We start from the raw sequence: 22752 nt of genomic DNA on the forward strand, positions 1-22752 counted from the left end.
CAGCGTCCCTGTCAGCACCAGCTCCAGTGCCAGACCGCAAGATTGTCCGAGGAAAGGAAGGGCCATGATTCCCAGCAGGCCGTGGTTCAGCCCCTCCCTGGCATCCTTCACCCAGCTGGAGGGGCTCTCCTTCTCCTTTCCTGCCTTGTTGGAGGGGTGCTGTTCCCAGCCCTTCCTTTCCTCCCCAGATGGGATGCTCCTTCTCTCTGGGTGCGCCTGTCCTTATATCAGCACCAAATGATGCCCAGGTGGGCAGCCCTTGGGTACACCGTCCCCGCCTCACCTCTCCCTGCATCCTCCCCTTTTCTCGGTTGTCAGGGATTTTCCGTGTCTTCCGGTCTCAGAGGTATTGACCCTGAGGGTAAATCGGAGAAAGGAGGCCAAGGGGATTTCCGCAGCTCAGGGGCCATCATTCTGGAGTGTCAGGGGCGTTTATTCTTCACTGAGATGTCCCACTTCCCCTCCTGGAGGCAGATTCCTGCAGCCTGGGTTAGGTGCTCAGCTCTGGCCCCTCCAGTGGGATCCTTCCTGTGCACAGATCTGAGGAGTGCACCTGGCCACTCACCTGTCTTTTCTTCTGCAGCCAGCAGCTGGCTTGGGGCCCAAGACTCTGGTCTTCTGACTCCCCAGCCAGCTGCCTCCCTTCCTGGGATGTCCTGCCCCCCACCCCCACAAAAGTTGGATCACAGTGGCATGTCTGGGACCCCACAGCCAGTTTTCTGGCTGCAGAGCCTGGTCATTTTAGTCCTCTGTCCACTTGTGAATCTGCAGAAGTGGCAGGCGAGGCCCACGGAGGTGCAAGGGGCAGCGGCTTCCCGGTCTCAGGAGTGCTGTGCCTCCCTCCTGGCCTCCTCCTCCCTTAGCTAGGATGCCTGTCCCCTTTCCCTCCTTTTCCTCCTCCTCTCCCGCCTCCCCTCCTCTTCTTCCGCCTCCTCCCCTGCACCTGCCACTCCTCCTCCACCTCCTCCACGCGCCCCTCATCAGAAGACTCAGTCCCTGCGACCCCAGCAGCGTGGGGAAGGGGAGGGGAAGATAGGCTCCTCGGCGTTCCCCCGCGGGCTGCAGCCAGGATCCTGGGCCTGGACGGCGGGCGTCAGACGCTGTGCGCTCCCAGGCTGAGCACGGAGAAGGCGGCGCGGTGCTTGCGCAGCAGCAGGCGGATCTTCTCGTCGTCCGAGTCAGGGTCCAGCGGCTTGTTGTACTCGTCGTCCTCGTTCTCCGAGGGTGCGCGGTCCCCGCCTGCGCCCGCGCCCGCGCCGCCCGGGGCCCGGGGCGTGGAGGACGAGGGTTCCAGGGCGCTCTTCTTCCGCCACTTGGTCCTGCGGTTCTGGAACCACACCTGCGATGAGAAAGACTGTGAAGGGCACAGGGCCACAGCGCGCACGGGACGCGGGAACAGCCACCCTGCTACAGCTAAACAAATGGTTCAACAACCAAGTGACTGTCACATTCACGTTTCTGTTGGGGAAGGACAATAAAATTTAAAAACGTGAGCGCAAGAGCCCTCCCTCAACTCCCCCGTGTTGCTGCCGCCGCCTCCTCCTCCTCTTCCTCTTCCTCTTCTTCCGCCTGGGTTCTAGGTGGAAGATGCCGAGTGCAGGAGTGGAAGGCTTAGCCCTGGTACTCATTGGAAGGTGCTTATGAGCAGTCCCTCCTCTGGGCTTCATAGACCCTCACCCTACTTCATAAATAATTGTTCCCCTGGTTAGAAAAGTAACGTTGGTCCATTCCTTGGGATAGTTGAAGAGTGCAGGAATGCACCCCAGAAGCAGAAAGACGTGTAGGGAAGTCTGCCTCTTCCCCCCAGCTCTCGCCCCAGGGCAGTTGAGCGGCTGATGAGGAGGGCTTAGCGGGTGGGAGCTCGGAGGCCCCAGGACCCTGAGCAAAGCCCAGACCCAGGTGCCAGCTGCCCGTGCTGCATCCTTAGGCCCGTCGCCGAGTCACTGAGCCAGCAGTTCCTGCACAGTTCCGAGCTTTCTTGAGCTTCGGTGCCCCGACTCAAAGTCCCAAGAGAGATCTAGCATCAAAATGGGGAAAGTTGCCCCCAGACTCTGAGGCGGTAGAAACAGGTTTCCCCAGGTCTATTTAGGGGACATTTGGGGCCCCTGCGTGTGGAGTGGGAGAGCCTGGGTTCACCTTCCCTAGCCCTGGCATGGGCGACAAGGCTCCATGCTCCTGATAGCCCATCCGATCCTGCTTAGTAGGAGAAGGCGTTGTCTTCATCTTAAAGATTGGTAAACTGAGGTCAGCTCCTTTTGCTCCAGGCATCAAGCATGAATCTGGGCCAGAGGCTGCCGACAGTGCTTGGAATTTTTGGCAAAATACGGGGGGAGAGGGAAAGCCTGAGGTTGGAGTCCCCCCACATCTGGGGTTGAATCCCAGCTCTGCCAGCTCTCCCAGCTCTCTAAGCCGGGAGACACTGATCTTCATCTGCGAAATGGGTAATAATACCGTCTCCCCGGGTTGCTGAGATGATGAAATGAGGTGCCGCACATAAGGCTCTGAGAATGGGGCTCAGTGGATGATGGCCTTTTCCTGGCTATGGTTAATTACCACAGGCTCCAGGGTTAGGCAGGCAGGCAGTGCCCAGACACCAGTACAGCTGTGCTCTGGGGGACTGCGTTGTGTGGCCACCTCTCTCCAGCAAAGTGCCGTCCTGTCCAGCAGGCTCCTCCCTGCAGGGCAGGTGCCACCTCCCGCACAGACTTACCTTGACCTGCGATTCAGTCATGCCCAGGGAGTATGCCAGCCGCGCCCTCTCAGGGCCAGCCAAGTACTTGGTCTGCTCAAAGGTTTTCTCCAGGGCAAAGATCTGGTGCCCCGTGAAGGTGGGCCGGGTGTGCTTCTTCTTGTGTATGCTGTCACTTAGGGGATCTGGGGCTGGCAGGAGGAAGGAAGTGTGGGGTTAGTAGAGTAAGTGGGGACCCTGAGGCTAGGCACCACTGTCAGGGAAACAACCATGCCCGTCCTCTCCTTCCTGCAGAAGTTGCCAGGACACCAAGATTCCTTTCCCCTGAGCAGCATTCTTGATATTGGAGAACAGTGACTGTGACCTCTGCCCCGCCTGGGTGGACAGGGCTCCAAGAGGGCAGCTATCCTAGGGTAAGGGGACTGAGGGGCAGCAGAGCCTCATGCCTCTCTGTCTAAATTTCTCAATACTCACTGATGTTGCCTTCTCCTGAGGGGCAACAGGAGTTCCTTCTCTGTCCCAGGGATGTCCCTTCAGGTCACCCTTCTATAATTAGGGACCGGGGCCTGTGAATTCCCTCCATCCCTGGCTTCTGCCAACTTCCTTGCTCTTGAGACCCTACTTCCCAGGTCTCCAGGAAACCAGGGAGGGGGAACCCCAAGCCCCAAGCTGCTACTTCCCCATGTCACCAGGCCTGGAAGTTATGTGGCTTAAACCACCCTGGAGAGCCTGGAACAGAGGCCAGAGACCTCCAGCCTGGCCAGGGCAGCCAGCTTGAGAAGGAGTTGTGGAAAGTGGGCTCAGGGGAGTCAGAATTCCCATGTGTCAGGCCTCGTTCTGTGCAGTCTGACAGCTCAAGTTACAGGTGAGGAAACTGAGGCACAGAGAGAGGAAGGGCCCTCCTGAGAGATCATCTTCAAGTCTGTCTGCCTTTGCCTTCATTAGCCACTGACTTTCTTGGCTATGTCCCTGTGTGTGTACCTGCATTCAGGACTGAAGAGGTAGTGTGTGGGATATGGACAGGGGAGGGGGAGATGGAGGGAAGAGAGAGCCAGCTGAGGCTTAAAGCACCCCCGAAGCCAAGCCTAAAACAGGATCCGAGAGAGGAGGCCTTCACCTCAAGGGGCACAGGGATGGGTGGCAGCCCATGGAGGGGTGGCTGTCAGGCAGTGTGACTGGCAAGGCAGAGTAGCAAATGGGGGGACAGGTGTGCTTTTGGGGATTCCTAGGTTGGCCCCAAGCCCCTATTGGCGTGGGGGAGCCCAGAGATGAGACAGAAGTGGAGGCCGCTGCCTGACGTGGGCAGGGCTTCAGTGGCACAGGGAAGGTTCCAAAAACTCTCACCTCCCTGCCTCCCAGCGGAGCCTCACCTGCCCGGGCACGCCCTGCCACCTCCTCCAGTAACCCTGAATGGCATCACAGGCCCACCCTCTGAAAACCTTGGCTGAGGGATGGGTGGGCTGAGAAGAGGCCCCCTGCTTCCCCACAGCCAGGACCAAATTCAGCTGGGCTCAGCAGCAACTCCCAGAGACAGGCTACTTGGTGCGGCTGCTGTTGCTAGAAACCAGAGGATGTGGTGGGCATCAGTCCCCTGGCTCAAAGGCTGGACCTGGATGGGGGTCAGGGTACGTTCTGCACCCCTGAGTGATGCCAGGGCTGTCTGGGAAGGTAAGCTGGGATGTCTTCCTCACAGGGGTAGCATTTGCCTGCTTTGGGTGAAGAAGTGGATGCATGCACCCTGGGCTGCAGAAGCAAGCTGGGCTGCCTGCTGGACCCTGCAGGTGTGGGCTATGGGGCCTTCTCTAGATCTGGAACTGCCGGGGGCCCTAGGAGGGCAGCTAAGGGGGCAGTAGGTGAGGGGGGTGGCTCAGACACCTGTGTCCAAGCACTGCTGGGTGGGAAGGAAGAGCAGGTGGAACTCAGCCTGCACTGAGCTGAGGCCACCAGTCCACGGGTTAATGGTGGCTGGGGGAGAAGGCAGTGGTGTGGGGTGCCCGGGAGGAGGCCCCTCCTCGTTCTCTGCTCCCCGGGGCCTGGTGGGTGCGGGTAAGTGGCTGGGGAGGCCCCGTACTCACTGTTGCTGCACTGCCGACTGCCTCGCCAGTCCTGGCCGGTGTCCGCCCAGCAGTTCCGGGTCCGGGTGGGGTACTCGTTTCCAGCCTTGGAAAAATTTCCTACCTGGGGGCTGTAGTAGACCCCTTGCGAGCTGAGCCCCCCGAAGCCTGCCACGTGGGAGTAGCCGGAGAGGAGGCTGCTGTTCGGTGCAGCCACGGGCCTGCTCAGGATGTCCGTGATCCCGTGGGGGGTCCCCGCCGCCAGCTGGGGGCCCAGCCCCGGGGGGCTGAGCTTGTAGAAGGAGTTCTGCACTGAATACTGGCACACAGGGGCCTTCATCTCCGGAAACTGAGCCAGCGGCGTGTTGTTCAGCAGGAAGGTCCCCTGCAGGTTGGACTCCATGATCTCCCAGTCAGGACAGGGAAGGCTTCTCCAGGCCCCTAAAACCCAAGAGCCCACACTCTAGCCCTAAATCTCATGGCAGGCCTGGAGGGTCAGGACCAACTCTGAGCCCCTGACTGCCTCCCACCTAAGGCCTCGGCCAGGCCCTGGCCCAGGCACCGGCACCCGGTCAGCTGCTCGGAAGTCAGGTGCTCGGGGCAGGTGGGAGGCCTCCCCAGGGCTCCTGGCCTCTCTCCTTGCCCTGGCTGGACTAGGTGGCCCCCTACGCCTCAGCTCAGACCCCCTTTCTGCCTCTGAGTCTGGGGACCCTACATGAGAAGTTTTAAGTTCAGAGAAGGAACATTTCCCTGATAAAGATACGGCCCATTAGAATACAGGCCCGAGACTGGCTGAGCCGCCGGAGCCGCACCACCATTGGTCGGGGCACACACGGGCCTCACATTGGCTTTTCCTAGACAAATTGCACTTTGAAAGATTGACTGTAAAATCAGCCAGGGTGTGTGTGTGTGTGTGTGTGTGTGTGTGTGTGTGTGTGTGTGTGCGCGCGTGCGTGCGCGCGCGTGTGTGTGAGAAAGACAGAGAGCGAATTAGCTCTAGAAGCCCTGCTCATCGCCAGAGGGTCCCTCTGCTCCCCGCAAGTCTAGCATCTAGGAAAAGGTGAGTGTCTTGGGGGCCCCGGGAGGCTCCCAAGCAGCTGTTTCCCTGGGGGAGATGAGGCTGAACTCCGAGGCCACTGCCCGGAGCTGCGCCGGCCCCTTTATGTGCAGATGTCCAAGCTCCACAGGAGAACACAGCCTCTTCCTTCCATTCCTCATGGGGGGATGGGGTAAGTGGCTTAAGATTGGGTAAGTGTGGGGATGGGGTAAGAGGCTGAGTGGCATTGCTTTCTGGGGGATGCAAGTCCCTGTGGCTGGCTTGAGAGCCTAGGGTGGGAGCCTGCTGGGCAGAGGGCAGGGTGGGGCATGCAGCCCTGACAGGGCCGGGGTGTGCCTCCTCCAGCTGCAGGAGGCTGAAAAGAGGGCTACCCTGCACACCTGTTCTTGCCTCCACCTCTAGTCGGCCTTCCCTGACCTCCCTATCAGAATCTCTTCCTCATTTGTGCCTTGGCTGGAGCAATGGCCATGCTCTGTCTGGTGTGGTGCCCAGGTTTGAAATCCCTGATGGCTGAGAGGGTGGTGGAGCCCCGTGCCAGGCACTCTGTCGGTGCTCAGTTAGTAGTTGATGCATGGGACTGGGCTGAATCACAGAGCATGCATATGCTTTTTTTTTTTCTTGAATAAATTTTTATAATGTACAAGGCTTTATTGAGGGAAACTCTCATTTTACAAACAGGGAAACCAAGGTATAGAGGAGTTGCAGCCCACGTTCCAGGTATATGGGTGATTTCTGGACTGGGCAGGATTCTTCCCTGCAGTTTTTCTCTAAAAATGGAAACTAGCGTGCCACTGGCCTGAACATGTAAAATGCCAGGAAAGATTGTGACTGCCAGACAGATAGACTTCTGCTCATCTCTGTGCCTGGTGGCCCCAGAGCCCTTCCTGACCAGGCATGAGCTCTGCAGAGCTTGATCTCTCACTCCCCAGAGGCCGCCCTGGTAGGTGGGAGACGAGAGGCACTGCTTCACTGAGCTTCTCCTGGGTTTCCAGACCATCTTGGTTTTCAGTGGGGAGCAGAGGACCCCAGGGCTCAGGGCGAGCTTCCTTCTCACGCAGAAGCTGACCCTCTGTAGCAAAAGGATTTAGGTTATGCAAGAAAGACCTCACAAAGGGTGTGGAATGATTCTCTACAAATTTGGTTTAAAGGGAAAAGAGCTATGTCTTCGTCTGAGATGGCTTTGCCCCCAGGCTGAGTGCCACAGCCATCTGATAGACCTGGTTCTGGTTCTCAGCGTCACCACCCAATCCCACCCAGGCAACTGTGATTCCGAAACTGCGTTTTGAAAAGCCCCCTGGGTGCTGCAGATGACCTGCTGCGATTGCCCACTGGCCTGGATGGCCTCTCCGATTCCAGGAGAGAGGCTTGGAGCGGGGTGGGACTGGGGTGCTCCAGGGGCCTTGGAATTGTGACTCCGTCACCCCCTCATGATGGGGAATTTATGTGGCAGGAAAGCCACAGCCAATGATTTGATTCTTAATTAATGCCAAGCCTGACAAAGGCATTGGTGTCTGGCACCCCTAGGATGAGAAACTGAAGAGACTTTAGCAACCACCTAATCCATTCTTCCATTAGACAGATGAGGAAACTGAGGTCAGCTTGGTGACCAGCCTTGCAGGAAGTGTTAGCGACTAGTTAGAAACAGGGCAACTTTTTCCCTACAGCAAGAAAAAGTTCTTGAACTTTGAATGGCATTGAGTACTGGGGCCAGATGCCTTCCTAGGGAACGCTGGGGAGCACCCTCAGTGCATGCCAGCTGGGGGCCTGGCCAAGAATCTTGGTGAGTTGTGGTGCCCCCTCCCCGGCCCCCAGCTTCTCCCCATCTCATGGGAGCCATCAGGTGGAATAGAAATCTACTCTGCCACCTCTCTGGAGGCCTCTCCTAGGTCAGGGGTCCTGATTAAGGGATTGTCCAGGCTTCTGGGAGGACTGGGCATTGGCAGGCTCTCTGGGACCTGAGCCCCACCCATAGATTCCTTCACATCCCAACCCAGGCTTTAGGCTGGCCTCAGCACCCCTTACCCCCCAAAGACGAGCGGGAAGGAGAGATAGAGCCCTGTGCCATTAGTCCATTTCTTTATTAATTTTGACATTGGTTCGGCTGGTGTAGGGAGAATGGTCTATACATCAGAGTGGGGTAGGGGATTCTCTCCCATAACAGAGCATGTGGGAGAGTCAAGAAAAGATCCATTTTCATAACAATTAAAAAAATCAAGGTAATTTCAAAACTTCTAAAAAGCGTCTAATGTGCAGACTGCAGCATTCTCTAGGCATCGTGTGGAGACCCCAAACTCCTCCCCTAACGGCTCCTACTAGCAGCCGGAGCGTGCAGCCATGCCAGCCGGAGCAGAGGTGCCAAAGCGGAGCCTGGAGCCGCGGGGCCCGCGGGGGCGCTAAGGGGGCTACTGGGTTGGCTGCAGCGGCGACCTGGGAGAGGAAGGTGCAGGATCGAGGCGGGAGAGGCGAGCCCTGCGCCCAGCTTCCTTGGGCCGTCATCGAATCGGTCCCAGCCGCGCTGCGCGACCGCCCTGCCGTGGCCCCCGGGATGGGGGGAAGGATGGGGGCGCCTCTGCGCCCTGGAGGCCGGGCCGGGGTGGCCTCTGGCGGCAACGGCAGCCGTCCAGGCTCGCCCTGCAGCTCTTCAGAGGCAGCCTCGGGGAAACTGAGGCCCGGAGCTAGAGCTTCCTCTCCCTGCCCGCCCCTCTAAGGAAGCAAAAGCAGCCCCGCCCCCGGCAGACAAGGTGCCTCGGCCGCCCCGGGGCCTGCTCGGCCCTGGGTGCATCGGGGCAGACTTGTGGGGGAGGCAGGGCCCCTCTCCGCTTACAGGCCCCGCGGCCAGGGGGCCTCTGACGTGGAGGGGGCTTCTGTGCTACTTGGAAGGTTTAAGTGTGTCCCGAGGACACTCCCGCAGAGCGGCGGGGGGGACGGGGCCAGGCCGTCCACACCGCGGCTCCGGGGTCGAGAGGAGCCAGCCCTGTCTCTCTCTCCTGGCCCTGGGGATGCCCGCCGCGAGGGCGGGCAGGGATTGTGCTGATTGGGGCCTCCCTGGGCCGGAGGCTCTAGTGGAACTTAAGGCTCCTCCCTGATGGCACCGAGGCGAGGAACTGCCAGCTGTCTGTCTCCTTTCTGCCCTGACCCAGAGCCTGGCCCTGGCCTCTTGGCGTCCAGGCTCTCTGCCACCGACTCTGCTACCACTGGTCATGCGATCCAGAGAGCCCCCTGACTGGCCTCTCCAAGAGGCCACAGGGGCTGGGCAGAGGGGAGGCACCGAGGCAGACAGGGAACAGCCTCGAGCCTGCCACCTGCACCCAGGGCCCCCAGCCTGCAGGCTGCCTGGACTTAGAGCACCAAGTTCACTCTGGGAGACCTTGGGTGGTCCTGACTTCTAAGAACTGGCAGATACATTCACTAGCCCTACTCCTTTCCTTCCTCTTTCACTGAAAGGCAGGCCACAGCTCCTTCTCCTGAAGCCACAGAAGTCCTCAGGAGCTGTGCTGTCAGGCTCTGTACATACTGCTAAATGTTTCTATTGGTTTGCATAGTATTTATTGTTTTTCATATACACAAGGCTGATTACTGTACAGTTTACACTTTGAACACGGACTATGATATAGTGCTTGAAGATATAGAAAACCTCTTCTCTATGGACATGCTGGTGCAATCCTGGGTCAGCCACCGGCCCGTCCCCTGACTGAGAGAGGAGACCCTTTCAGATGGGGTCCTGGCTCCCTTTGAGCCCTACAGGTAAGCCTGGGAGTCCTCGCCTCAGATTCTTAAGTCCCTAACACAAGGAACCCCGAATGCACTCTCAAGGTAATGATTTTCCGTTGGAAGATGACTTGTACTGAAATTGGCAGAGAGAGAGAGAGAGAGAGACAACATAAAAAATTCCAGTTTATCCACAGCAGAATCTATACAGCTTCAGAAGTCACAGTAAAATCTGTGTGTAGATTCAGTGGAGGCGAGTGGGGTGTGTGTGTGTGTGTGTGTGTGTCCTGAATGTCATGTAGAGCGATCTGGCAGGAGCGTCACCAGGGAGTGGAGGGGGTGTCACAAGTGGAATGGAGGTGTGTAGGTTGGGTCGGGGAGGGTGGGCAGATGAGGACATGGCTTAAGACTAAGGTGGCTAAACTGATTTCATGCCTAGTTTTTTTTCTTTCTTTCTTTCTTTTTTTTCTTTCCAGGAAGCCCACATGGATTTCTGACAGATGAGGTCGAGAAAAAGTACCCTGTATGAAGTCAAAACAACTACAAAAAAACCCCAAAAACCAAAACCCATCCCCAGCCACAAAAAGCCCTCATTCACTTTTGCGTTCACACGCTCTCCCGCGCCTGTTTTCTATCCCTCTCTCTCCCCGCTTCTTGCTCCTTTTGTGTCCTGGTTCCGACAGATCAGCTGTCATTGCAAGAGGCAGGATTGAAGCCTGGAGGTCATGCGTCTACAGTCAGTCATTCATGCGAAGAGGGGACTAGCGGGAGTCCCTTACAGAGGTCATGCCGTCAGCCCAGAGGAACGTGTGCACCGCTGCAGTGGCCCTCAGGTCCAGCTCTCCTCCTGTGTGCATGGCAGAGTGTGTGGGGTTCAGGGGTTGGGTGTCGAGGTGTGATCCTGGGAGACACAAAGAGAGAAGGGGTCACTTAGAATGCAAAAGGGCAACGTCCAGCAGAAACCTTACACACAGAGTTTTGTGCTGGCAGCTCAGGCCGAATCTGACTCAGGAAAAACAGTCTCCCCAGGCAAGGCGACGTGCAGAGGGCGCTGCTCTTGCAGGCCCAACCTTCTGAGACGCTGCCCTCCTTCTCTTGCTCCCTATGCAGAGGCTGTTCCTCAGAGCCGCCACATAGGCCTCATGAATTCCTTCTGAGTGCTCGAGCGCTCCAGGATGCCTCTCTGTATGGGCCAAGGAGAGCGCTGTGCTCCACGTCCTGGGAGAGGAGCAGAGGCCCCTGTGCCTATGTGGTCACCTGGGGAGACGTCCCCCCAGCAGATCCTTGTACTTAGGAAGGGCCATTTTTCTTGAGCCAGGGCTTGTGCCAAGAAGGGGCTAGGTGAGGCTAGGTGACACCTTCACTTTCTCAGTTCAGCTCTGCCAACATGCACTGATGTCTGCCATGTGCCAGCCTTGGGGACCCAGGGATGGTGCGGACAGGCTCCCTGGCTTTGGGAGCTCATGCTTCAAGGGTGACAGCTCCCCTTCAGCTCTGGTCCACAGTTCTTCCTGACTGCTGCCTCTGGCTGCTCTCCCCATTCCCCTCAGATGGACAAGATCTCTGAAAAGCAGATGCATCCTCCTCTCCTCCTCCTGTATTGAGTCCTAGTCTGGAGAAGAGCAGATTTGCTGGAGGAGCTAAGCCTACATTCTTCAGCCTGGGATTCACAGTGAGAAAACTCTCCTGTTCCCATGGGGCCTCCAGCCTCCAACCTGGGGTGAAAACTGCATGTTTTCAAGACCAGCCACTCATGTTCTATCTGCAGGGACCCTGGGACCACTGGGGAAAGGAGGATGCTTCAATAGGGAGAAGGTGACAATCTCTTGGGCAGGGCAGGAAGTGACACAGGGGGGCAGGAGCTCATCCCCAGGTGGTGCCATCTCCAGACACGGAGCTGTCTTGGGTTCTCCAGGTGAAGGTGTTGGGGAGGAGTGTTGGAAGGGAGCAGGGAGAACTCAGCTCTTGGGTGGTTCCCCAGGGATGGGAGGGTGGTGCCGGGTTCCTTGCCAGGGGCTGCTGTAGAACTGTAAAACCAGGAACCGCTGCCGCAGTGGGTGGACAGTGCTGTCACCGTAGAGGGAAGATGCTTTCATCACTGCTGGGCCATCACATCAGTCAAGCCTGACTGTCTCCTCTAAGCCTCTGAACATGCTCTACCCTCCTGTTCTCTGCCTTTGGTCACACTTCTCCTGTCAAGGCTGCCTTCCACTCTCCCTTCTGCAGAGGTTCTGCCTGCTGCCCTCAACATTTCCACCCCACAAAACTTTCCTGATCCTTGGAGCAGGCCCCTCTCCACTCTGGAAGCGCTCCCTTTTGTATTTTGTAAAAATAGAAAATACAAAAAAAAAAAAAAAGAGGCTGCCTCTTCTGATCGGGAGATGGCAGAGTCGAATGGGTAAGAACATGAACTCTGGAGCCAGATCACCTGGGTTCAAGTCCCGTGCTGCCTGACCTCAGTCAAGTGCTGTACCCGCTCTGTGACTCAGTTTTCTCTGCTGTAAAATGAGGGCAGTAATAGGACCTACCCATTAGAGAGGTGTGATATTTAAAAAAGCCAAGACACATAGGTGCTTAGCATTGTATGAATGTGAACAGTTACTTGGCTCTCTAGAAATGTTACCGTCTCTGTCCGTTTGTGCTTTTTGATGTCTGCATATTTCCCTGGTTGGATTAGAAACACCGAGGGCAAGAACAGCCTCCTGGTGCTCCCCACAGTGCGTGCCCCAAGGGGAAGCACTCCTCAAATAAGAGACCATCACGGAATGTGCGGCCTAGGAAAGATAGTCTAGGATCTCCCATCTACTTTACTGCCCAGGCACTGAGCAGAAGAGAAAGTTCAGACCTCAGAGATCATGCTGGCATGACTGCCCATTTCATCCCTTGGTAAACTGAGACTCTGGAGGCGCAGTGGCAAGAACAGGGGTGGGATGAGGATCTAGGTCACCTCACTCTGCTCAGGACTCCTGCATTTTTCTGACCTCTTCTCCTGGGTCCCCTCACCTTTCAAAAGGTTAGAAAAGAGTCTCTTTCATTCTTTATTTTTATTTCATTTAGAGACAGAGTCTTGCTCTGTTGTCCAGGCTAGACTGCAGTGGTACAATCATAGCTCACTGCAGCCTTGAACTCCTGGGCTCAAGCGATCCTCCCACCTCAGCTTCCCAAGAGGCTGGAACTACAGGTGTATGCCACCATGGCCAGCGAATTTTTAAATTTTTTTTAGAGACAGGGTCCTACCACATTGCCCAGGCTCATCTCAAGTGGTCCTCCTGCTTCAGCCTCCCAAAGTGCTGGGATTACAGGCATGAGCCACTATGCCCGGCCTTAGACAGCCCTTTCACAAACATAAACTCAGCAACCATCATAACCATCCTACAAGGGAAATGCTGGCATTATTGCTATTTTATGGCTAAGGAACCTGAGGCTTAGGGAGATCATTTGACTTGCTCTGAGTCACACTACAAACAAGACCTGCAATTATTTGAGTCCCAGAGCATATATGTTCTTACTTACTCTCTTCACATCAGTGCTCACAGTTACCATTATTATTTTGAAACCTTTTTCTTGAAGTGTAACACATCGAAAGGGACTATTTTCATCCTCCCTTGAGGAGACTGAAGCTCAGGGCTTTTAAATGACTTAAGGCCATACAACCTGGAAGCAGGAGGAAGAGGCCTTAATTCTAGACACACAAGCTCCAGCTTTCACTCTTTGAAACAAATACAGCCCATTCTAGTCATTTGCAATAGCTCTGTTCTATAAATCAGTCACTGTTTGAGGCTACACACAGTGGCTCACGCCTGTAATCCCAGCGCTTTGGGAGGCTGAGGAGGGCGGGTTGCTTGAGGTGAGGAGCTCGAGACCAGCCTGGCCAACATGGTGAAATCCCGTCTCTACTAAAAATACAAAAATTAGCCAAGGGTGGTAGCACACGCCTGTAATCCCAGCTACTCAGGAGGCTGAGGCAGGAGGATCGCTTGAACCTGGGAGATGGAGGTTGCAGTGAGCCAAGATAGTGCCACTGCACTCCAGCCTGGGCAACAGAGCAAGACTCCCTCTCAAAATATAAATAAATAAACAAATAAGTCGCTGTGAACATGGAATTAGCGAATACTGAACCACCGCTCCTAAGGGAAATACAAGGTTAGGCTCCCGCGAGCCTCTGGCCACAATATTTTGGTCAACTGATGAATACATAACTTTGTCTTAGGTGCGTTTCTGTTTCAAGACACCTTATGTAATATACAGGGTTGACTCATTAACACTGACTTCACCAGCACAGGCACTCTAACTCATCCCTGAGCAGAGCTTATCTGATGTCTGTTCTCTCCTTAAGGAACATCCCAGCCTTCTTACGCTTCACACCAGATAGCATTTCCCTCAGGGGCCATTCTAAACAATGAAACCAAAAATTCAAAAAATGGGGCACTACACAAGCTGTGAGGAGGACACTTACTTATAGTATGAAACACCGAGGCAGAGTGTGGCTTTGTCCATCCTCAGCTGGGACTGCACGTGTTGGGCGACTCAAACTTTTTGCCCCTGTGTGCATGCCCATGAATGAGCAAAAGCACGGTGAGTGTCAGCTTTGGGGCTACAGATAAATGTTAATGAGTAGGCAAATTCGCAAATGCCGAATCCGTGAATGATGAGGATCGACTGTACATGCTTGTCGGGGGTGGGGGTAGTAAATTAGAAAGCCTTCGGGCCCTCAACTGTCTTCTCTGTAGCCTTAGCCCTGGTTGGGAGGGTAGGGCATTTAATGCTGTCCCCTAACCCTCTGGGACTTCAGCAGGAGCTTTTCTCCGCCTCTCCCTCGCCACTGCTCTCGCCCCTCCTCGCCCCCTTCCCCCGCCGCCACTGTCACACTTTTACCTGTGCCTGTCACTGACAGAGGGCAAAGTGCTGTCCCAGAGCCGGGCTGCTCCGTGTTTCTGACACCCACGCTAGTGTGGTCTGGTCCTTAATCACCTGGGGTGGGGGCTTTAGCCACACTGCTGATCATTTACAGCAAATTAAAATGAAATTCAAGGCTCCCTCCTTCCCCCTAGCCTGGCTTTTGGGCTGCCTCTCTCCCGCTCAGGAGCATCCATAGAACCTGAGCCAAACAGAAATCTAAAGCCACAGCTGCCACTGCTACCATAAGAAAAACAAGTCAGAAGAGTGTACTCTTCCTTTCCGTTTGCTGCTTTTAAACATTATTTGCATCTTTGGGTTCTTTCCAGGACCCAACAGTAGCTACTCAGAGTCTTCTAAATCAGCAGCCTAGTGGGACCCCTGGCAGTGCAGGGGTTAACACGGTGACCTCCTTAAGCTGCTGAGATGTCAGGTCTAATTTTATCCTATAACTGGATCTGCCAGTCCTCTTTTTTGCCCAAGTGCTGAGATATATCGGGAAGCCCAGAGTCAGCACTTTTGGTGGCTCAGGAGGCAGCGGGCCCTGATTTTTGCCGAAAGTGGAAAGCCAGAGCCTCCTTGCTGCTCGGCCCCAGAGTCAGGCCCTGGGGTGTGAATGGTAACGACCCGGTTAGTGCTGCACTGGGGCCACCATGCCCCCTCACCTCCTGCTGACTCCCACCCCGAGGTATCCTGTACTGAGCTGCCCCGAGCTGGGCAGCATGAAGGGCCTCGGGGCAGCTCAGTACAGGATGCCCCAGGAAGGATGGAGATCAGAGCCGGCCACTGAAGCCCCCAGCACCGCACACACCTGCTGGAGACAGTCACGATCGTGCAGCGTCTTCATGTCCCTCCCTCATGGCACGGCACAGCACGGCACGCCCCTACTCCGTGACCACACTACCCCGTGCTCACACACATGCACCATGGCCCAGGCCCCAACCCTGACGGTCTCCTGACTTGCAGAAAGCATGTCGTCCACCCCTTAGGCCTGTCAGCTCAGCCCTTTCCTAGAAAGCAAGGGAGCAACATGTTTCACAAAACACCAAGGAGAAGCTAAGCCTTGGCCAGGTCAGAACTGTAGCTGGGCTCCAGGTTCAAGAGACAGTCCAGTCCTCAGTCTTGGAGCTCTTATGTTGAAACATCACAGCCCAGACTCTCCTATTCTCTCTAGTGCCCTGTCCACCACCTTCTAGACCCCCATTGCTTGGTTTCCAAGATAATATTACCACTTAGATTTACAGAGTGCTTTTACTCTTCAAAGAGCGTTTTTTTCTTTCTGGCTTTTTGTTTTTTTTTTTGAGATGGGGTCTTGCTCTGTTGCCTAGGCTGGTCTTGAACTCCTGGCCTCAAGCAATCCTCTCGCTCCGACCTCACAAAATGCTGGGATTACAGATATGAGCCACTGTGCCCGGCCCAAAAGGCATTCTTACGAAACCGTGCAGTCCCTGTTAAGTGGATGTTATTAACTCTGTTTCCTTGATGAGGAAGCTGGGGCTCAGAGCCGCTGTTAGTAGGGCTGGGAAGCGAGAATCTCTGCCTCGAGACACAGCCGCAAGTTATTTGTCCCACATCGTGCTGGGGTGGCTGGGAGGGGATCGGGTGAGACAGGGAGCAGCCACTCCACCAAAGAACAGGCCATGCAGAGGGGATGAGAAGGGCTGCGTTACCTCCCAAGAGGCTACTCCAAGGAGAGCAGCTCAGGGTCACTGTTTCCCCCTTTTCAGGCTGGCCCGCTTCACTATCTGCGCCCCTTTCCTGCCCTCTATCAGGTCCGGTTGTAGGCCACTCCCTCTCAGCTCCACCTGCAGACAGCAGCAGAGACAGAAAGCAGGATAGATGGCAAAGATGGGCAGAACACAGGCAGAAAATTGAAAGGAGGCTACACGGAGGCGGCAGACACACTGCCCACAGGGGAGAAGGGAGACTGGAGGGAGAGCTCATGAAGAGGTGAGTGGAGGGAGGTGTCACGCAGATGGCCCGGCCAGATGGGCAGAGCGAGGCAGCAGTGATGGCGCTGGGTCCCCAAGGGCCGCGGGAGCCTCAGTACCTTGGCATGTTTCATAAAGGAATCAATATCGACCTCCAGCTCACTGGGATCCTCCAGGGGCCCCGTGACAGTCACCTCCTCGTGCTCCTGGGCAATGTCGGCGCTGGACGAGTCTATCTGCCGAACCACCTTGCGAATGATCTGGGAAAGGAAGGGAAGGAGGAAAGGGCTGGTCAGGCCGGGCACAGGGGCTCATGTCTGTAATCCCAGCACTTTGGGAGGCTGATGGGCAGATCATCTGAGGTCAGGAGCTTGAAACCAGCCTGGTCAACATGGTGAAACCCTGTCTCTACTAAAAAGACAAAAATTAGCCAGGTGTGGTGGCAGGCACCTGTAATCCCAGCTACTCAAGAGTCTGTGGCAGGAGGATCACTTGAACCTGGTGGGTGGAGGTTGCAGTGAGCTTAGACCACACCACTGCACTCCAGCCTGGTCGACAGAGCAACACTCTGTATAAAAAAAACAAAAACAAAAACAAAAAACGCTGCTCAAGCCCTCAAGAGCAGGTCCCAGGAATGAGCTCCGAGTGGGGGAGGTAGCCTTTGTCCTAGGAGCCCCTCCTTGAGAGGCCAAGAAGAGGGACAGCTTTTGCCCCATCGCTTTACGGAAAACCCTCTGCCAGACAGCCCTGAAGGGGCCTTGGCAGTGCCATTCCATGACCAAGGTGTGACTGGGTGTGACCTGCCCCTTGAGCCCACAGCCTTCTGTTTTGCTTTTTGGTATGGATGGAAGTTTGCACTATTCCCCATTCTACTCCCAGGCCTAAGGGCAGATGGCATCTCTTTTTCGCCCACCCACTCCCGTATTCACCTGTCCAAATATTCAAACCCTTTACTCTGTACCTGCCATGTGGTCTGAGTGGGAGGCGAAACATCAGCCAGACACAGTCCCTGCCTGCAAGCAGCTCACAGTGCAGGAGGAAAGACAGACGCACAAGCAGCCTCGCTCCAGGGTGATGCGAGCTGCCCCCCAGCAGAAGCACATTCGAGACCCTGCCTTGGCTCCTCCTCTCTTTTACCCATAGCTAGCACCGTGCCCCATACTTGACAGGCAAGATCATATCTCTGAATTAATATCTGCTACCAATCCAATGCGTTTTCACTTCCTTTAAATTATTTAATTATGGTGACGGGGTCTCACTCGGTCACCCAGGCTGGAGCTGGAGTACAGTGCTCAATCAAAGCTTATGCAGCCTTGAACTGCTGGGTTTAAGTGATCCTCCTGCCTCAGCTTCCTGAATAGCTGTGACTACAGGCATGCGCCACCATGCCTGGCTAACTTTGTGTGTGTGTATTTCTTTCTTCCTTTTTTAAAAATTTTTTAGAGATGAAGTCTTGCCATATTGCCCAGGCTGATCTAAATGCCGGGGCTCAAGCGATCCTCCTGCCTTGGCCTCCCAAAGTGCTGGGATCACAGGTGTGAGCCGACACACCTGCCCACATCCATTTTATTTAAGGAGGCCCATGGTAGGCCTGGGATGCTCAATCTGCTTGTTTAATAGCTGTTTTCAGGGTTAGGTATCATGGGACTAGGTCTGGGATATTTCCTTGGGGCTGGCCCTTCTGGAAGGGAGCAGCAGAAGCTATTTAGGTTGACTCAGACAAAGCAGTTGTGAGGACACCGTGTCTGGACTGCAGATGACCAAAGCTCCCAGCTCCTGGGCCCTCCATCCCTCCTGGGCGTGGGGGCAGCCAGCCTGGCCGTGCTCACCGCCTTTTAGCTTCTAGCCCACCTGCCTGTCCCCAGCACAGAGGGGAACAACACTCTACACCCACCTTCTTGGTGACAATGTTGCCCTGCTCATCCGTGAACTGCTCCTCTGTCACCTGCTCCCCTGGAATATTCTGAAACTCATTTCCCTGGAATTAGAGAAGAGGAGAAAATGCAAGATTGGTGAGTGGGAGTCTGGGAGGAAGAGTGGAGGAAGAGGAAATGAAACAGCAGCAGCCAAAATAGCCATGGCCCAATAACTCCCCCAGCAGGAAACTCCGGCTCAGCATGCAGCGGGAGCCACGCCAGGGCTCCCAGGGCATGGGCGACGCCCCTGAGGGTCTGGGAGGCCTGAAGATGAACAGCCCAAGCTTGCAATTGTGCACTCGGCCCTCACAACACCCCCTGGGAACCGGCAAAATGGGGGCAATTATGCAAGTCTGACGGAGGAGGCCTTGAGAGAGGAAGTGAGGCACCTGTTTCCTATTTTTACAGCACTTTGCAATATAGAAAAGCCCTTCGACAGGCAGCATCACCCAGAATGTGACTTGCCCGAAATCCCAGAGCCAGTTGGTGACAGAAACAGGACAATCCAGGTGCAATCCCATGGTGGCACATGCCTGCAATCCCAGCACTTTGGGAGGCCAAGTCCAGAGGACCACTTGAGTCCAGGAGTTCAAGACCAACCTGGGCAACATAGTGAGCCCCCGTCTCTACAGAAAATTTTTAAAAATAGCCAGGCATGGTGGTGTGTGCCTGTAGTCCCAGCTACTCAGAAGGCTGAGGTGGGAGGATCACTCGAGCCCAGGAATTTACAGTGAGCCCAGGTTACAGTGAGCCATGACCATGCCACTGCACTCCGGCCTGGACTAAAGAGCAAGACTTCACCTCTAAAAACAAAAGAAAAAAGAGAAGAGAAGAGAGAGAAAAGAGAGAAAGAGGAAAGAAACAAAGAAGGAAACAGGACGAGCACAGCCTCCTGAGACCCAAAGCTGAGTGTTTAATGTCACTGTCACAACGCACTGGGCACCAGAGGGCAGGTTCTGGTGGGCGCCATACACACTCTGGCTCCCAGGGCAGAACCTGATCCCGGGGGGACCTCCTGGTCCTTTTCTTCCAGTGTCTCCCAACTCTGGGTCCGGAGCTCCCCACAGCAGTGTCCCCTCAGCCCTGGCCTCCGGCGCCCACACCGCCAGCCCCGCCGGCCTCCTGCCAGGCGGTTACCTTCAGGAAGACCCGCCGCCGGACCACCCTGGTGGAGATGGTCTCCTCGTCGTCACTGACGCCCTCGCTCTCCCCCAGCTCCTTGTCCAGCTCCTGGTGGATGTGCTTCAGCACGAAGCACAGGGACCCCCTGACAATGTGCATCACGTTCTGACAGCTGACCAGGAAGAAACTCAGCAGCACCAGTGTGACCAGGAGCTGGGTGACGAAAGTCCACATCCTCACCTCCTCACCAGCCCGGTCCTCCGGGGACCAGAGCAGCCAGGGGCCGGACCGCCACGGGTGGCCCACCTCTCATTCTTCACTGGGACTCCTGAGTCCCCCAGGGATCCCTTGCATTCCCCCTCCCTATCTCTCTGGTTTGCTCTCTTCGTCTCTCACTGTTTCTCTCTCTCTGGGTAGGACACCGAATGGCCCTCTCGGGTGAAGCAGCCCAGCCCAAGTGCCCTTCTGCCCAGCAGCCAGGCTCTGCCCTGAGTGGCCCGGGTGACATCACGCTCCTACAATTTTAGCTCCCCAAACCAGCTGCTGGAGCTGTCCAACCGGGCTAGAAGGAAGCCGGCAGGTGCCCGTGTCCTGAGCACTGAAAACACAAGTGAAAGTCACTGTGTGAGTGACACTCGCTGCTGCCTAACCCCGCCCTGCCCCGCCCTGCCCAGAGAGCTGGAAGTGGGGGCTCGGCCTCTCGCCTATCCTGCCTGTCCCCATGGGAACTAGAAAGAGTTCTGCCCACGGAAAGTCTCTTACTTTCAGAAAATAATATGGTCCGAGAAACCAGCTACTTGTGTGTCTCCTCGGGCTGCTACTGCAGTGATCTGAATGATGGTCCCCAGCATGGTAGGGATGAGACCAGCTAATACCCTGGACACTTGTCTGTTTCAAAAATTGCCCCAAAAGGGTGAGTGATGGGCTCGCGGACAGTCAAGTGAGCCCAGCAGGGGCCCAGCACAGGTGGTGGGGCCACCTGGAAGCCAGTCTGTAATTCTTATCAGCCCGCAGGCCCTTGCACCCTTCCTTTACGGGGCACAGCCTCCCGAAACTGAAGCGTGGAGCTGGTGTGTCTATTTAAGGCCTGTCCTTAAAGGCTCTTCCAGGGCTGGGCTATCGACGCCCACTGAACAGGAACCACGCATATTAACTCGTGTTTACAGAGCTGATTCACAAATGCAGCCGCAGCAGCTGTGGCTGGAAAAAATTTCACTTTCTAGATCAGGTTGTTCCTCTCTGAGTGGCAATGCAGCATGGCAGAAAGAACACAGATCCGGGACACAGCAGACTGACCCCGCAACTCACCTACTGTCGGGTCTTGGGAAGGCTGGGTACCTTCTCTGTGCCTCAGTTTCCTCATCTGTGAAGCAGGGATTAAAGTGCTCTCCCCACTCCTCTCCCTCACGGCTGCTGGGACAATCATGCTGCTTTTGAATGCTAACACTATGAATAATAATGGCAAATGCTTGTGATACTGCATGGTTCTTTGTGGATTTCACGTTAATTCAGAGACACCTTACCACAAGCCTAACCAAGGAGGTTCTATCGTCTTCCCGTTTTACACAAAGGAAACAGAAGTAAAGTATTCTGCCTAGGTAGAGGAGTAAGTAAACGGAGGAGTCACATTCCAAATGCCTTTCACTCCACAATGCTCCTCATTTCAACAAGAAAGCATGGGGAAAAGTATATGCAAAGAAGCCAGGCATGGGGAAACATCTGGTTTTGGCCCAGTCAAGAAGAGTCCAACTTCAGATATTTCCTCCTGAGTCCTCAGGGAAATCGGCTGGGTCACAGTCATTTCAGGCCACCTCCCAAGTCCCAAGTTACAAGCAATCTCTCTATCTCCCTGTCACTGTTTGCAGAGGTCCAGTGGAAATACTAATAAGCAGGTGCTTTGCAAACCATCAGTCACCTTCAAGGGTCTCCTTATCAGCCCTTGGGGCCTGTGAGACAGGCACCGGCAGCAGCCTGCCAGGCCCTCCTATCAGCGACTCCAGTTCTGGGCTGGGCATGCTGGCCTTGCATGTGCATGCTGGACGTGAGGATGTAGGGCTTGGGAACTGAGGGATCTGACCCTCCTGGTCCCTGACATTGGTCCACTGTGTGACTCTGGAGAAAGCCCTTGGCTCCTCTGGTCCGCAGTGCCCTCGTTTATAATTGAGGGGGTTGGATGTGTGATCTAGAAGGCCCTTCTAGCTCCCCTCACCAAAGGCTGACTGCAGAGAGGCAGTGGGAAAAAGTGCTGTAGGCGTCTTTCTCTTTCCCCAGGGATTCAGGAGAAGAGACCCAGTTAAGATCATGTGTGCTCTGGGAGCAGGAGAACTAGGTGCCCAGGAGGGCCTGATGGAAGAAACGCACGGGCCACCTGTGGTGAGGAGTGCACACAGGTGCTGGCCCCGCCTGGGGCACATACTTGGCAGGGGAGCATTCTAAAAAAAAACCTGACTGAATTCCTAGCAGTTCTATGGCCGGCAGTTCAGGGTCTTCCTTCCAGAGCCACCCTAGTCCTGGAGTCTGAGGTTCAGGTAGAAAAGAAGGGAGAGAAGGAAAAAAAGAGAGGAAGGAGAAGAGGAAGCACCATGCCTGGATGAGGCCTGAAAACAGGAAGAGACAGAACATGTCGTTCATGTACACACTAAACACGCACATGTGGAGAACAGCGGTGCATGTTTTATAAGAACACAAATGGAAAAGACACCCATTAATATGATGGCCAGGATGTGCTTCCAAATAATAGGTCAGCGGGAGAAAGTGGGGGTGCAGATGAAACAAGATTGGCCACAAGTAGATCATCATGGAGCCTGGGAATGGGGAGGGGGGAATGAATCAAACAAAATGAAGTTCAGCAAACTCAAAGGGAGTCCAGAGAAGTGGAAGAAAGGAGGGAGGGCCGGGAGAGGGAGAGGCCCGGGAAATCAGGAGCAGGAGAGGAGACCTCTCTATTCCAGGGCCCCTCTTCTACTTGGTGAACGCCATCCAGAGTCCACCTGAATAGCCACAGAATTCCAGAGCCAAGTAACTTTGGCGACATTCCAATCACTCCCTCCTTTACCAATGAGGACCCTGAGGTGCTGGAAAGAGAGCACCTTGGGCACATCACACAGGACACCGTAGGAGGAGAGTAAGCCCGACGCCCAGTGCTGGGTTCCTAGCCCTTTCTAAAACGAGACGGAACAAGAAAACCAACAAAAGCCACAACTTTGGAGTCAGCCAGACCTAGCTCAGAGCCCACTTCTGAAACTGTGGTCTTGAGCAAGTTGCTCAGCCACTCTGATCAGCAGCTGCCCAACGGGTACAGGCACCTTAGCAGGGATCCGGGAGGCAGAAAGGCGGGCCTTACCCTTGACTTCTAGAGAAAGGGAAGCACCACCACAAG

The 22752-nt window shown here is 55.4% G+C and overlaps 2 protein-coding genes across 17 annotated transcripts in view; both read right to left on the bottom strand.

Annotated features, from left to right (window-relative positions):
- Window positions 1-995: 995 nt before the first annotated feature.
- NKX6-3 (NK6 homeobox 3) lies at window positions 996-5916 on the bottom strand. Its single transcript, XM_007962287.3, has 3 exons — window positions 4765-5916; window positions 2711-2880; window positions 996-1339 (listed from the first exon to the last, which is right to left on the bottom strand). Exons 1-3 carry the CDS (start codon window positions 5144-5146, stop codon window positions 1094-1096), a joined length of 798 nt encoding a protein of 265 aa, XP_007960478.1. The 5' UTR covers window positions 5147-5916; the 3' UTR covers window positions 996-1093.
- A 1945-nt stretch (window positions 5917-7861) lies between these two features.
- Window positions 7862-22752, bottom strand: part of ANK1 (ankyrin 1) — a 244111-nt gene continuing 229220 nt past the window's right edge. For 5 of the 16 annotated variants that reach the window (XM_073018046.1, XM_007962305.3, XM_007962291.3 and 2 more), the window contains exons 40-43: window positions 18230-18313; window positions 16455-16595; window positions 16075-16209; window positions 7862-10409 (exon numbers count right to left, since the gene is read on the bottom strand). In XM_073018046.1, the coding sequence (XP_072874147.1) occupies window positions 16111-16209; window positions 16455-16595; window positions 18230-18313 (324 nt within the window). In that variant the 3' untranslated portion in view covers window positions 7862-10409; window positions 16075-16110. Of the gene's footprint in view, window positions 10410-16074; window positions 16210-16454; window positions 16596-18229; window positions 18314-19388; window positions 19946-22752 lie in introns of those variants that run through there. The other 11 variants (XM_007962308.3, XM_007962296.3, XM_073018052.1 and 8 more) reach the window with 5 other exon arrangements.

Source organism: Chlorocebus sabaeus, chromosome 8, assembly GCF_047675955.1.
Source record: "Chlorocebus sabaeus isolate Y175 chromosome 8, mChlSab1.0.hap1, whole genome shotgun sequence".
In the NCBI taxonomy this organism is placed as follows: Eukaryota; Metazoa; Chordata; class Mammalia; order Primates; family Cercopithecidae; genus Chlorocebus; species Chlorocebus sabaeus.